Raw genomic sequence first — 16,823 nt, forward strand, 5'->3', positions numbered from 1 at the left:
TAGAATTCTTCTACATAAGTACAATACTATGTCTTTGATGATAAAATACTATGTCTTTGATGATAATATATTATGTCTTTGTGCTAGAACATTGTGTTCATTGGCGAGCGAGCGCAGCGAGCCATGGTTCACGGCGTGAACCACATAGGATTGCGTAGCAATTCTCGGGGGTTGGCGAGAGTTAGCGAGCAGGGGGCGGAGCCTCCTAGTATAACTATAAACTCGTGCAAAACATGCAGTTTTTTAAAACACTGCAATGTGTTAAATAATTTGGTCTAATTATTATAACATACTAATATAATACCTGATATAATAAGTATTCTATATTTATATGTATTATATATTCAGATTATATATCCTCTAATTAATCCAATTGATACACGAAAGTAACCAAGTGCAAACCGATTTTAGTCGCGTAAAAACCAAAAAGCTGTATAGAATATCACCTGATAATTAATATTTTACATAGAATCTCATAGTGTGTCTAATAATGTGGCCAGGGGCTGTAAATGACTGTATTTAAATAATTTTCGTAAATGGCTGTAGAAAAATACATAAATAAATCCAGTAATGCTATTGGAAAACATGGAGATATTGACCTGATTTTTTGCTGTCCATGAGTTTGGCGTTATTGTAGAGTAGGAGGTTCTCTTTCATAAAATCGTATTCTTCGTGTGTACATTCTCGCTGAGTGGGTTCGCCCTCTTCTGCTGGGGAGACAGTTTTCAGTTCATAAGGTGGTAAATTTCGCCAAGATGGCATCTCTTTCTTTTCCTCTTCGTAATAAAATGCTGGCTTTGTCGGTTTGGAATTCTTCCCTAAAATAAATTGGAATCATATAAATCCTGTACTTTAAAAAATAGCCTTAAAAGAAGAACCTACGCGAAAGTACCCTTGAATTGAATATTTTAAGCAAATATAAAGGGCGTATAGAATAAACTCTACGAAAGTACGCCTATAGTATATCCTAAAATATATTTTGGAAAAAAGTTTCGGAGTCGATTCATTGTTAGAAATATGAAAAACATTGTTAGAAATACAGCCGCTGCAGCTAAGGCTGAAACAGAAATTAAAACTCAAAACCTTGGTTACTTCGGACAATCCAGACGTGCTTTGAAATTTAAACTAAAAGAATACCAAAGATATGTCCGTTATCAAATATGCTACAAATAATTTATTGACACGCATTGTTCGAATCTCGGGTCCAAATTTAATTTCGATAATGCCAAGTGCAAGTTAAATGCATACCTGGCAGTGGCACTTGATCTTAAAAAACATCAATGTAGGGTATGGCGGGCAGTGGCACTTAACTACAGCCTAGCATATATTTCGGACATTTACCAAAGCGACTATGTGATTGTCGACATTCACCGGTGGCAGTCAACAACCACCAATTTCGGTCACTCACAGTAACGAATATTTTTCTCAACGCCGACCAGGTGGCCGAGTGGTTAGCGTGTCTGACTGCGGAGCCATTGGCCGCGGGTTCGAATCCTGCTCAGGGCATGGATGTTTCTTTTTCTCTGTGTTCTATGTCCTTTCTCCTTTGTGTGAATGTGTGAATGTGACCCTCCCTATAAACGGGTTTGTGGTTGTGTGACGTGGGTGACGCTGCTCCACCGCCGTGGCCTCGCCACAGGTGCCCACTGGGTAACGAGAAAAGAGTAGCAGTTCTGGCATTCCTGTGGCCAATGGGACAATCCCCAAGTGCCCACCATTAAAAAAAAATTATTTTTCTCAACAACGAATGTTGATTAGAGTTTTCTTTAGATAAAAGAATTTTCTTCTGAATAAAAGCTAATTATTCGATTTTAAGAATATCAAAAATCATTCGATTACAAAATGCAATTCTGATATTTTTGAAAATTGCTATAAAATTTTTTTATATATTCTTATTTATATCAAAATCAAATATTTATTTCAATTTTATGTTATTCATAAGTTACATATTTATTTTAATCACTTCTTTTTTTTTCAATTCATAAATACAAGTTATGATTCACGCAGCATGTTAATATACAAAGCATGCTTTAAGAGCTTTATTTTTTTATTATTTAAAGATCGATTGTTTTTAATAAAGCCATAGTTTTTAGGGAAATTTTTTAAAATTTTCATTATATTTTATAGGCGGCGTTGTAAAGTCGACATACTATTGCACGTAGTTTTGTAATTTTGAATCCAACTCAGAAAAGAGACAAGGAGCAAACATTGGGGTAAACTGGCCTGATTTTCCGAGAAAATTAAAATTAAAATAGCGAGAAAAATCCACGAAAATCTCTCACAGTTAGCCCGATGGTAAGGAGATTCTAACCCATGATCCGCCTATCTCTGAGGTTATGTTATGTCAGCACTGTGCTTGACGAGTACCGGGAGCAAAATTTGCATCCACTGGGATTCGAATCTGGGTCACCTCATTGGGATGAGCGCTCTATCTCTCTAGTCAAGGGCAGTAGTCGGAAAAACTGCATTCTTTTAGTAGTTTACTGCAACTGCAACTACTTTTTTTAAATGTAGTGACTACTAACTACTTTCGAAATGTAGTTACCACTTTAAGGAACCGAACTTTGCTCGAGAAATTAATTAACACCTTCGTTCAAAATGGTTTTGAATAAGAAATTGGCTTAACACGGAGAGATATTTAGAAATATTTATTTATGTTTACATGAGCCATTTTGTTATTCTAAAACACTTTTTTCAAATTTGTTCATTTAATTCAACCTTTTAACCCCTTCTTGGCAGCGAATGTTTAATTTAAGAAATGCTAGGATATTATCAAATACTTGCCATTTCGTGAAGTGTTTAATGCTCTTTTGTTTCTTCTAAGAAATTAAGTACATCGAAAATATGTTCCTTTCCTTTGAAATAACATCCATGTTTCGCGAGTGTGCATTCACACGTGAAAGTGTGATCAAAGTTATAAATTGTATAAAAATATATATTATTCGTAATAACTAGCTTAAATATTAGTTATGCGAGCCTCTAAATACTCAATTATTGTTTATTCACAGTTGCAGGGGCATTTGACAAACCAGCGAAGACTTGTACCCATGAAATTTGAAAAATTACTTGCGTTAGTATTCTATTTCTTTACAAAGCTAACGTAAAAAGTAGTTGCCAGGAGTCGCTACAAACTACAGTTTTTTTTTAAAATCGCACTCACAACACTACTTCTTTCTTAAAAAAATGTAGCACACTACACTACGAACTACAAAAAAAAGAAGCGACTACAGTATCCTAGCAGCAAAATAACTTGGACCCTCATTACACTAATATTCACGAATCTTGGCTCAATAAGGGTTCACAGGGTCGATATTTAATCGATATGGGCCCTAGATAGAATTGTTCGATTCACCCAAAATTTTACTGCCACTTTAAAATCCAATATCAGCATTATATGGAATTGTCAGATTCACCCAAAATTTTACTGCCACTTTAAAATCCAATATCAGCCCTAAATGGAATTGTCAGATTCACCCAAAATTTTATTGCCACTTTGAAATCCAATATCAGCATTATATGGAATTGTCAGATTCACCCAAAATTTTACTTCCACTTTCAAATCCAATATCAGCCCTATATGGAATTGTCAGACTCACCCAAAATTTTACTGCCACTTTGAAATCCAATATCAGCATTATATGGAATTGTCAGATTCACCCAAAATTTTACTGCTACTTTAAAAGCCAATATCAGCCCTATATGGAATTGTCAGATTCACCCAAAAGTTTACTGCCTCTTTAAAACCAATATCAGCCCTATACGGAATTGTCAGATTCACCATATATTTTATAACCATTATTCAACGAAAATAACTCTTATATTGGCCCTATATAGGCCGATATTGACACTGCATAGGACCAATATTAAAGAACTTAGACATCCCAATATTTTTCTCTCAGAGCATGTTCATTTAGGACACATATTGAACCCAACTGAGGCCAAGGTATAATTGTTGCTAGCGTAGTTACAATACTTGTAATGTGCTACTTCCGACCACTGGTCAAGGGCATTTTTTTAGGTCATCAACATCCATATTATTTAAAACATGAGGACTATTTGATTTTTTGGTGTACTTTTTCCTGATTTGAAACTAGTCTACCAAAAAGAAGAGATTAAAAAAGATTTACGTTTCTTCTTGAGGCATGAGTCTTTGTGGTCGATGAGGACACTCCTTCCTGATATGCAGGCTGCCCTGTGTAGCTCACAATGGTTGATGTAGTAATGTCCGTCAGTTCCGCACACAGGCTTCTTTCTTCTCTTTTTGCACATCCTCTGACAAATGCACACTGCCTCACCCAACTCATTCACTTCACATTCTCGTCCTCTGCCGCACGCCGTTGTCTCACACGGATCTGCAGAACACGTAATATTTATGCATGGTTAATTTAATACAGTTTACTTTAACCCAGACGTAAATGCGGAAAATTTATCATCATCGCGGAAATTTTTTTTTATTATTATCAAATAAGAAAAAAAGAAATCCGCACTTTCAGAGAAAGTTTGTTTTTTTCTTATTTTCAAGAAAAAGATCGCCCATCGTGTTTTGTATTTTCACGATTTTATATCGAATATCTCGTTTGGTATTCATGCGAAGTAAAAGCCATTATTATGATTCGCTGTCATGTGACTTCAAAATTACACATCGGAATTTATATTCACACGATCTTATAATAAAACAACGAGATCCGTACTCACGCGACTTTTTAAATTAAATGTCGAATTTTGTATTCGCGTGATTTAAAAATCCCACATTGAGATTCATACTCACACAATTTAAACAAAATATATAACATTTGGCATCGATATTTTTATTAAAGCCTTGATAACATTGTGCATAAATGCTTCCTACATACACTTTTCTCTTGCTCGAATTTCAAGAATTTTTTCAATCAGTGTTTTTGCGCTTTTGGATTTCTGTTTTCAGCCTTTTTTAGTTTTTTACCAAACACATCCTTGTGGCATAAATCAATACAGAGTTCTATAAAAATCAAACATATTTTTTAAAAAAAATCCGTGATTTTCAAGCGAATCTCGCCAAAATGAAGTGGCGACCTAAGGGTTGAAACTAGTTGAAAGAGTTAATCAATGCGCACTGAAAATTTTCTAATTGAGAATCTGTGTTCTCAGAAAGTTATTCATATTATCTCAGTCTGCTGAAACCCAAAAAAAGTGCTTGTAAATTTTAAGATTCGAAGTTTTATTTTCCGTCTAATAAATTCGATTTAAAAGTAATCTTGGCGACCACTATCAGAGATGAATTTAAACAAATTTTTAAGATCTGTCAAAGTGGTTTAAAAAATAAACGAATTATGATTATTTTAATTGTTATTTCCCTACTATTGAAGATTGCTGGGGGCTTCCGGATCCAGACATGTCTTTACCAGGTAATAACTTTATATTCAAAATTATAACAATGGAGCATTCATTGGTTTAACTAAAACCACTCCTGCACTGTGGGCCAGAAGACCATGATATTTGGCCAAAAGTCAAAAATTAAATTTTCAACTGAAATATGTGTAGGCAGTTTTAATATAGCCCAAATTAAGCATTCATAATCATTCCAAACATTATAATTTAATTTTTGGGACTGACAAGAGTACAATGTAATGAAAAATATGTTACAAATTTTTTTTAAATGTAACTTTTAAATTTTTATTTCAGAAATATATATAGGAATTTCACCTTACTATTACATTTTTATCAGAGTAATGAGTCTGAAATGATAGTACAATTTTTCAATGTGTTGGATTAGTTAATACTCTTGACAAACTTATAGTTTATATCTTATCTCTTGACATTTTACAATGTTTGAATGACTTTCGGAACTTAGTTCCAAAAAGCTCCACGAGGAAATTAGCTAAACTTTTTTTTGTTGTCTTCTTTGATGCTTCTTCTTTCGAAAAAACCTGCCCCATTTTGTACGTATTGAAAAGGTGGACTAAATATACTGAAAAACAAAAATTATGTTTTTTTTTCATGTTCTCGCGTTATTTTGTAATTAATTCTCGTTATTTTGTAATATTACTTCTGAAATATAATTTGCCTTTCATTTTTAATATAAAATGACGAAAATTATTATATTTTCATTGCTATATTTAATTATTTAAACGTGCTATATTATTTTTTTTAATTTTTGCCCACCATATTGTTTTTTTAGGTATTTTTAGTGTATTTCAAAATTTCCACTATGAATTCAATTTACTTGCTCATAAAAACCCCTAAATAAAGGTTTTCTCTATTAGGCCTACTTTAAGAATTGCATTTTAGCTTTTTTGGCTAGAAAATTGGTGTTCTAATTGGTTTCGCCGATAATTTCATTAGTCAATATAACAGTAAAATGTTTTTGCTAGTATTGTAAAAATAGTCGGACAAAGGCTTCGTAAAAAAAGTTCATTTCAGTAGTTTGGATCAAAAACGTAACACATACATACCATTTTCTAGTTTGAGATGCTTTTTTAAGTCAATGTCCAAGAAGGGATCTCCATCATTGTTAAATTCATCCAAGGCCTGTTTTGTAAAAAATAATGATTTTATTTTAGAGGAATAGATAAATTAATGCAATGAAATTTGTATGAGTCATTCATTTTATTGAATTTCCCTTTACTTAAATTGAATAAAATAACGGCAAAACTGCGGAAAATCCTAAAAATGTGACCTTTAGTTGTAGACAATGGATATTGGTTAACTGATACCGTTACGAAATATCGTGTCGAAAAAATACTGTGGTACAAAATCTAAAGAAAACTAAATATCGTGGGAGACAAAATACAAAGCAGACGTACTATCTTGGCAAAGCAGACAAAAATTTAAATTTATTAAATTTTTTATTTAAAAAAATTTTTTTTATGCATTGTATATTTAAATATTTAGCGTTATTTATCTGTAGCAAATGAATTTTTTCCCGAAAGCATTCTAATAAAAATGAACAAATAATATGAAAAAAAATTCTTAAAGTCAGTTCCTACTAAGGTCAACAAAGAAAAAAAATTTTTTAGTTACTTTTTATTAAATAATTACAATTTTTCTCCCAAATAAAACTAAAATTAATTAATTAAATTTAATTAATAAATTAATATTTGTAAAAAACTATATTAACATCAAGTGTCCTCCACTACATGTTTGAAAAAATGTACACAGAACTAAAAAAAAGTGCATTTTATTGTTTCAAATAATATTGGAGGTGGGAACGAACTCGCTATTTGTCTACAGTTTTTTGTGCCGAGCAGGTATTTTTCAAAATAACGGATGAAATTGAATACCAAAGAATAGTTTTAAAAAAATTTTCAGAAATGTACTGTCGAAATAATCGCTCAGTGGTTTGATTTATTTAAGACTTTTTTCTTTATTTAGTCAATATCGTATCGTGGGAGGGAATCTTAAATCGACATTACGACCCCTTTCGGACTAGCTGGCGAGCTAAAATTTTAACTGGAGGTCTGTGTGCAAGATGACAATAAAAGTTTGTATCGTTGACCACTACAAGCAGAAATTACATCGCCATTTTATAGCCAAATGGAATTTATAAAATTTATTCATTTCATTATTTCAAAACGGAAATAATAAAATAAAAATAAATTTTTGTAAAAGAAAGTTTTTCTAAATGAACTGATAAGGTGAAAATAATTTTATTTTTGTTGCACATAAATATTCATTTTATTTTATCTTCACGGAAGAAAAGTTTTATTTTATTTATAAACATTTCTTGCGAATAGTACACATTCATAAAAAATCAAAACTAAGCAAAAAATCTAAAAAAAAGTTAAATTTTGTGTATGTGCATATATAAAGCATTCATAATTCATCACATTTCTTGCTGAGGTAGTTATTTAGAGGATAAAGTAACTTGGGGGTAAATAAATTGAAAAGCATTCCGTTCCGAAAAATAGATATTGAATCGACACCACCCTTTCTCTCTGTGTGACGTCACAATCTTGGCAAACAGCCACGCTTATCGGATCATAAGATCTCAGCATCTCTTTTAATCGTTATCTTTGCGCACATTTGGCGCTGTTTCATCACAGATGAAGGTATCATTAGTGATTATTCCAATTCATCAGTAAAAAGAACAATTTTTATGCACAATTTAAGCATTTTTTTTTCTCGTTATATCATGCATTTAGTAAAATAAATTCTTAGAGGATTCCACTCGATCGATTTGGAACCTATTTCTAAAAAATGATGTTTAATCATACATAATAATCCTGTTCCTAAAAAATGACTTTTTTAAAATAATATATATATATTTATATATTGTAGTTGTTTTTAGACAATCAGACGCAAATAAATTTCGGTCCGATGATTTGGGAGGATAAGTACTTGAACAAATATTAAAAAACCTCCAAAGTCAATTTATAAATTGACTTTGGATCAAAACTGCGATGGCATGTCTTCGGATCATCCTCAGGGATGTTTCCCTGTCCGTCGCCAATAGCCAATTGTGCAGCTCTAGTGCGACGTAAATAACGTCGATCAATTTTTAACCTATCAATTTTTGCTGCTTAATTGGCAATCCACGGTTTCACTTTCTCTTACAGGGGAGATTTGTACTATTAATTTATTTTTTAAATTAAACAAATAGTTAAATTTATGTATGTACATCAGTTGCATGAAAGGTTTCATTTATCACATTTTTTCTCAAACGAAATTTTGAATCTCTAAAACAGTGCTTACAAATGGAGGGAAAAAACATACCATCGTATTTCGTATAATATAGGTTTTTTTGAATTCTTGACAAATATGCAGTCAAAAAAGTATACATATTAGGGGTTAATATTTAATATTCAAAGCGAAAAAAAGGCGAAAACGGTATTCGAAATCCATTCTGAAGAGAGCGGAACTGAAAACATCAAAGCTGAAAACATCAAAACCTCTTTTATTGCCGGAGGAAACAGAGAGCATCACAATGTTTTTCAACTCGGCAAATTTCTACAGCTCTTTTTTTTTTATCTTCCTTTGTTTGACTATTAATTTGCATCTTTTGATGCCGAAACTTATTTTGACTTGATCTTTGACAAGGTATCCAAAAAAAAAAGTAAGGGCGGTTATTACAAATCACCCTGTGCATTCTCGTTTCTTACTGTTACCTTTCACTATAATTTCATTGCCTACATTACTGGAAGGAAAGAGGAGCTATAAATGACTTAAAAGAACTAGATAATTTTGAAGAAAAAAAACGTGTCGTGAGCATTTAAAATAAAAGTGAATTATAAAAAAGGAAAGAAAGCATACCTCATATTCCAGGGCCAGTAAGGCATGCATGACTATTACGAACAGCAGTTTCATGGTGTTTCTAGAAAAGAGAAAAAACGAATGATTTCATAATGCAGTCAATTTTGTTTCGTCTTAGTTATTAAAAATATTTTTCAAAACTATTGTGACAAGGAAAATAAGTAAATAGAATACACTCTTAAATTTCGAAACGAAGTAATTTTAAACGATTTCCTGGCGTAAGGAACCAGCTGAGCTTTAAAAAGAATAAATGACTTAAATATTAAAAATCTATCCTGCAAGTTTTAAAAGTCATCACGTTGGCGAGATTTTTTCCTCTCAAGGCCTGGTTTCTTAGGACAGGACGCCGTCAGCTGGAAATCAGCGTTAACCTCTGATTGGTCCATTTGTGNTTGTCATTTTTTTGCGGACAAATTTCGTTAAAAATCTATATAATGCTTTTCTCGTTATAAAATATCTAATAAATGCTTTTCTCGTTAATGAAAACGTAATTTCTTCGTTTCTGTGAAATTTATCATACCAAAATTGCAAAAAAAATTATTTCTCAGGTTTTGCATCCAAGAAAATATTTATTCAAATACAAAAATAATCGTGTACGTTGCTTTTTTTATTTCATTTTTTTTTTGTATTTTGGGAATATAATTTAGCATGTGTGTATCAGAAACTTTCTCGAAGAAATTCTCCGATTTAACTTTTTGAAACCACTCATTTTGAACGAAAATATTTACACACACATTTGTAATTTTTAAATTTAAAATGTAAATATCTATTCTCTGGTACTAGTTGCAGCAGACAAGCCTCAATTTTGTCATTGAACATTTTGTGTGCAACTATGTAAGTTTTAATACCAACCTTTTTAAAGTTTTATATCTTAACAATTAGATATCTGTTGCACATTAACTGTTTAATACATGGGTGCGCATTAAAGTTATTGTAGCCCATATTTTTTAATATGCAATTAAATATTCTAAAAATCTTCTTATTTTAATTTGTAATTTAATACTTTTGTTTTGTACAACTTGGTAAAAATCTGATTGTAATATTTAATGTTCCTTCAAACATAAAAGAGTCCTACATAAAATTTTGATAAAGTTGCGGCCCGCATTTTGGTTTGTGCTTTTTAATTGTGGCCCCCGGCCTCATGCAAGTTGGAAACCCTTGCTCTAGAAGTAGTGAATAATTTTTGCAAATTTTATGAGATCCGTTGGTGAAATTGTTCTAACATTTTCAAAACTAGATCACAAACACTTTTAATTTTTGTAAAACTGAGACTTTAATTTACATTGACACCATTTTCATAGAGGGCGCTGACTAAAGATAGATTAAACTAATAGTCGTGAATTACTACTGGAAATCACAACATAATATTTTACTTTATAACTGTCGTTGAACTGCCGACCCAATGACGACTACTAATGTTCAACTTCGTAGCTTCGTAATTTTGAACCCAATCCAGAAGACAAGGGAATTCCTAGACAAAGTATTGGGATAAATTTGCCTTCGTGAATGACTTTTTGATGGATTTAACCTGCATTTCCGTTACATGAAGAAGAAAACCAGGAAAATCTCCTACGGTTAGCACTCCCACTGACTGCAAGGGGACTCTAACCCACAATCCATCTAACACTGAGGATATTTTAAGTCAGCACCGCAGTCGGTGCAAACCGGGTGCGGAATTCGTTTCGTCCAGCCATCACACTGGGAATCGAACCCGGATTACCTCACTGGGAGGCGAGTGCTCTATCCTCTGAGCCACCACGGCTCAAAACATAACATTTTATTTTATTTTTATTTTATAACCTTAGTCATACCCAAATATTTTGTTTACGACTACTTATGTTCAACTCCGTAACTTTGTAATTTTGAACTCAATCCAGAAGACAAGGGATTAAGTATTGGGGGAAATACAAAACATTTGCAAAAAATAGTTATTTCATGAAAAGAGATATCCTTCGAAAAACAACCTAATTACAAAATTAGTCGCTTCAACTTTTAAAAACTCACATTCATGTTTTTTTTAATTAATTTTTAGTTTTGGTAGTCGTGGCTTAGAAGTAGGTGATGCAAAGTTTGAATAGCGCAAACACTTTGTAACACGAAGTTTATGGTAAAAATTATTTAAAACTAATTATAAGGAAAAAATAAAGATTCCACCCATAGGTATAAATTTGAATTTAAATTCGGGGTGTTTTATTATATTATCGGCGTTGAACAGCAAACCTATTTTTGGTTTTATGGGTATCCATGTTCAGCTGCTTATGCTTTTAATTTTGAACCTATCCCAGAAGACAAGGGAACTCCGAGACCAAGTAATGGAATAAACTAACCTTCACAGAAGAGAAATGGTCTGATGGAACTAATCCACATTGGCCTTAGGTTAAAACTCTCATGGTTAGCCCGGATTTTAACCCATGATCAGATATTATTTTGACATCAGCACTGTAGTCGAGGGCAGAATTCGATTTGGTTCTGAATTATCTCATTGAGAGGCAAAACCTCTATATACACAGCTTCCAGGAGGAGGGGGGGGGGAGATGTAATATCAGTTGTATATGCATTAATTTTTTGATCAGAATATAGTTGTTTTTTATGATCTAACCTAAAGAAATCCTATGATCTAACTGAAGAAATTCATTGAAATTCATTTTCTAGATTTTTTTTTTACAAACATTAATGTTGGTATATCATATGATAGCACTATACCTAACGTATAGTACTTCTCGGAAAGTAAAAGCGTTCCTTTATTAAGAGAAATAGCATTTGATAATTTTTAAATTATTGTAGAATTTTTTTTTCAAAAGTAAAGATCCTAAAACTCATGCACTTAGTAATTTTGGAAAAGTAATTAGAATCGAATGTAGAATCTAGACAATGGAATTTGTTTGCAGAAGGCAAGCAACAGTTAGTTTTGGCCTAGGATAGAAAGTTTTATGATTTTCTTATATTAAACGGGAATCAATTCATTAATTATTTTTATTGTATGAAGAGGGAAAAATATGCTAAATATGTACAATACTTCAGTACGAGAAAAATATTTACATTATAAAGTAATTATGCTTATAAATAACCGAATTTATAAATTCTGCTTGTAACTAGAAATAAATTCAATGAAAAGTAATGAATTGAAGGAGCACTTTATGCAAAAGACAAAACACTTCCCCAGTTTTGGCCCCCCTTCTTGATTCCTTAACTGTTTCCAGCATTCAAATCCTATAATTGGTATATTATTTTAATTTTCTGAAATTATTAGAAGATGGCAGCAGAAATTATAGGTGAAAAAGTAGTTGAGCAACAATATTTAAAAATTATAGCTTTCGCTAGGACATATTTTTCCCACCACGTTACTTAAGATAAAAATGTTTAATAAAATAAATTATCTGAAACTAAATGCGTATGTGGTAGATAACTCTTTCAAGTTTTGCTGAGTTGAATTAACAATTTAACTTCCCGATCAATAAGTCAGTGACATTCATTGGTTAAATAATCTGTGACTTAAAAAACAGAAAACTATAAATAGAATCAAAATGTTTAAATTTTTTCCTATAAGATTTAAGTGGATACCTTTTAAGCATTTTGAACATTACAAATATTGTAAAACATAAGTTAGATAAACGCCATAAGACTTCTCATTTTTAAAATAAAAAATTATATGAAACGAATGTTTTATAAATGTATATTTTGATTATTTAATATAAATAATTTATTTAGTGTAGTGTAGCAAACTTTTATGCATCTTTTTCTGTCAGCTCTTTTATTTCAGCTGGTTTGTACCAGCTTCCTTTTACAAAAAATCATCAATTTTAACCTTTAAATTGTGTGGGGTTATGAAGAAGATAAACTAACTCATAAATTGTGCTAAATCATTTTTTTTTTTGTGATTCACTGAAGTATTGTTAGAGATGCGCCCTTTGAAAACTATTTCTTTAACTATGTTGATGTATGTCAATTGTAAAAAATAAAAAATCGTCAATATTTTGGCTCAAGCAAAAATATATTGCAGCTGATCATAGTGTTTAAATAGCAAGATTAGAGAATTTTAAAAAAAAGGTTAGAAAGATAATAATTCATAATGATTTAGTTTTCAGCTGCTTGCTAGGGTCAAGGTTTTTGCTTCATCAAGGGAAAACTGATGGCCCATGTGATAATCATATAAATAAGCATTTAAAAAATGCACATGCTTTGTAAGATTTGTAAAACAGCAAGAATTAGAATTTTGAAAGAATTTAGCTACCTACTACTAACATTAGAGTCAACTTCTGAAACTACCAATCATGCATAAAATATCCTACTATCCCACACGGCGGCTCAAGAATTTGCACTTCATAAGATTTGCGAATGATACTAAGTAAACTTGGTTTGCAGTAAAAAAAATGGGTATTACTTACACACTCATTTCGTTAGTTTATCAAAAAATATAATTTAAAAAATTAAAAGAAAGGAAAATTTAGGTTTATAATACACCTAGTTAAACAAGAGTACCAATTTTTACAGTTTTTTCAAAACTTTTTTAATTCTGACATTCTTTTCATGAGATAACTTCTTTTGCAGACGATTTTGTCTCTTTTTTATTAGTAGTAGAAGCCAGATAACGCATTCTTGTAATTATTGCATTTTATATTTGAAATTTCAAAGTCGAATGACATGCATAAGAGGATCCCTAGTCTCTTTTTACAATTTTCTATTTTAGTGGCTGTTTAACAAAATATGACATATCAAGCATTTTTCTGATATAGCAATATTTTTTTGAATCGTGCTAAAGTTGAGAAATAATATTAACAATTTTTTAAGCAAATGTTTTTAACATGATCCTTTTTAAAAGGGCAAATTTCTTAAATTTAGCGGGCAAGAATAACTTTGAACATCAAAATGTAATCGCATGTCCATAATTTTTCCTTCATTTAAAAAACAAAGCAAACTGTTGTATGTTTTGCTGTGCACACATACTCATTTACTTTTCACTGCGCAAATAAATAAGAAACAATGAAAAAAGACGATCAATAATTTATATTCATTTTTCGAAAAAAATAGTAAGATTAGTAAACAGTCAGCTGTTCTGCATCAAATAATTTTGATCAGCAGAATATTTTTAATTTCTTAACAAGATTTAATTCTCAGCTAGCTGGCAATAATTCTAAGTTTTCGTTCAATAAAAACTTGACAATAATTTAAAAAAGGAATTTTACGTTAAAGGAAAACATAAATTAAAGTACTAAGAAAATTTGATTAGTATAGTAATGGAAAAATACTAATCGGGGTAACGTGAAGAATAAGATTTTTAAAAATGTTGAAATTTAATTAAATAGTTGGTAAAATAATTCTGCGAAACACGCCCTGACAGATAATTAACAAATTTATTTTAAGATTATGCTGATATATGAGATGTTGAGAAGTTTTAAGATGCTTAAAGATGTTGACTACGTATTCGTATTAATAATTATAAAATATATATTTAAGAAACTGGTTAACATATTATTCCAAATCTATGCATATGTTTGTATATTATTTAAATCGTATCAATTATTGAAAGATTAAACTAAAATTAAAATTAAAAAAAGTTATGTATAATCAAATTCTATCAGGAACAGGTTTTTATAAAACTCAACATTCGTTGAATAAAATGATCTTATTCTATAAAATGTTTTATTAAAATCTCTTCATTAAATTACAAATAAATTTTTAGACGACTAAAAAAGAAACAACTTATTTCACAATTAAAAAAAAAAGATTAGCAATCAGTTATTAGCGAAAAAAATATGCAATATGACGAATACCGAAACTGACACTGCTTTTCGCCTTCAACCAAACTGGTTTTAATATTTTTCCTTTCGCTTTCATCACTAGTGATTCGCTAGATTTTTGGCTTAATGACTAATTTGTGACCCCGAATATGCAAATTTTTTTTTAAATTTTATTTTTAACAATGATTCTAAAAAAAATATATGTATATTATGGGTAGCATACTCTGTATGGATCAGTTTTACTGTTTTTTTTAATTCTATAAACTCAATTTGAATAATAAATTTGCGAATAGTAAACTTGTCAAAGAGTTATGTTTTGCGACGTAGAAAATAAGAACAATAGAAAAATAAGAAAATAAGAATAGAAAATAAGAACACTCCTGCCTAAAAAATAATTTTGAGCCGTATACTTTTCTTACTATTTCTCAATCTATTATTCAGACCCGGAGATTTCCTAAACAATAATAGGAACTATCTATTAATGCATATAAGTAGATAGTTCCTATTATTGTTTAGGAAATCAAAATGAAAGTTAAATTATTAGAAACTAAAAAGAAATCATTAAAAATTAAAAAAATATTTCTGTAAAAGGGACAAAATTGCAGTGGATTATAAACTTGTCAAAGAGATATGTTTATTATTCCTATTATTCTTTAGGAAATCAAAAATAAATAAATAAATCATCAAAAATTTTAAAAAATTATTAAAATTAAAATAAAATTTCTGTAAAAGGGACAAAATTGTGGTGGAACTAGTCAAAAAGATATGTTTTGCAACGTAAAAAAATAAAAACACCCATCTCCAACCTAAAAAATAATTTTGAGTCGTATATTTTTCTTACTATTTCTCAATGTATTATTCAGACCCTGGAGATTTCCTTTAACAGGAATGGGAACTATCCATTAATGCATATTAATAGATAGTTCCTATTATTCTTTAGGAAATCAAGAATAAATAAATAAATCATCAAAAATTTTAAAAAATTATTACAATTAAAATACAATTTCTGTAAAAGGCACAAAATTGTGGTGGAACTAGTCAAAGAGATATGTTTTGCAACGTAAAAAAATAAAAACACCCATCTCCTACCTCAAAAATAATTTCGAGCCGTATATTTTTCTTACTATTTCTCAATGTATTATTCAGACCCCGGAGATTTATCTAAACAATAATAGGAACTATCTATTAATGCATATTTCCCCCGTTTTTTAACGCTATTTATTAAGGGTATCAAAAGTGAAAGAAATCCCTTTTAATGCAACTTAAAGAATGCAACTTTCTAGAATGTTTTTATATGAGGAAACATCTTAACTTACTTGATTTTAATCCAAGGAGGGACGCTCGATCGAATGTCTGCTTTCCTGCAGGGAAGGTGATGAATGACTCCCCCGCCAGAGGGCAGCTCTACGGACGAAAAACAATATTGATCTGAGAAACCTCACTTTCGGCGCCATCATCGCCTGATTGGCAGAGCCAAAAAGATTTCGTAACATTAATTAACAATTACAGTGCAGTTAAACAAAATCAATTAATTTCCAGTTAAAACATTCGCGTCACAGAAAGTTACGGGGGTTAAAGATTTGTTTTTCAATTACTTTTTTAAAATGTTATAAAATTTTTATTCGTGTAATTAAAACATTTTTTCAAGAAAGCAGGACCCGACTTAGCCTAATTGGGGCCCGGGTCAGAAACTTTTTTTGGGGCCCTTCTCTGCTTCACTATTTAAGCTATGAAGAACCGCGAACTTTATGGAGTTATTTAAATTTTTCACCTCATTATGGATAACAAGAAAATTGACTAGAACCTAAAATAGCTATTAAATCCCCCCCCCCCAAATGGTCAGACGAAATATCGTCT

General features: G+C 30.8%; 1 protein-coding gene across 1 annotated transcript in view; it reads right to left on the reverse strand.

Annotated features, from left to right (window-relative positions):
• LOC107448499 (follistatin-related protein 5) overlaps window positions 1-16,418 on the reverse strand; it is a 43,265-nt gene extending 26,847 nt beyond the window's left edge. Inside the window, exons 1-5 of the mRNA XM_071178312.1 lie at window positions 16,283-16,418; window positions 9,229-9,289; window positions 6,432-6,507; window positions 4,128-4,352; window positions 600-818 (exon numbers count right to left, since the gene is read on the reverse strand). Coding sequence (XP_071034413.1) covers window positions 600-818; window positions 4,128-4,352; window positions 6,432-6,507; window positions 9,229-9,282 — 574 coding nt within the window. The 5' untranslated portion in view covers window positions 9,283-9,289; window positions 16,283-16,418. The remainder of the gene's footprint in view (window positions 1-599; window positions 819-4,127; window positions 4,353-6,431; window positions 6,508-9,228; window positions 9,290-16,282) is intronic.
• Window positions 16,419-16,823: the final 405 nt, after the last annotated feature.

Source organism: Parasteatoda tepidariorum, chromosome 3 (assembly GCF_043381705.1).
Source record: "Parasteatoda tepidariorum isolate YZ-2023 chromosome 3, CAS_Ptep_4.0, whole genome shotgun sequence".
Lineage (NCBI taxonomy): Eukaryota > Metazoa > Arthropoda > Arachnida > Araneae > Theridiidae > Parasteatoda > Parasteatoda tepidariorum.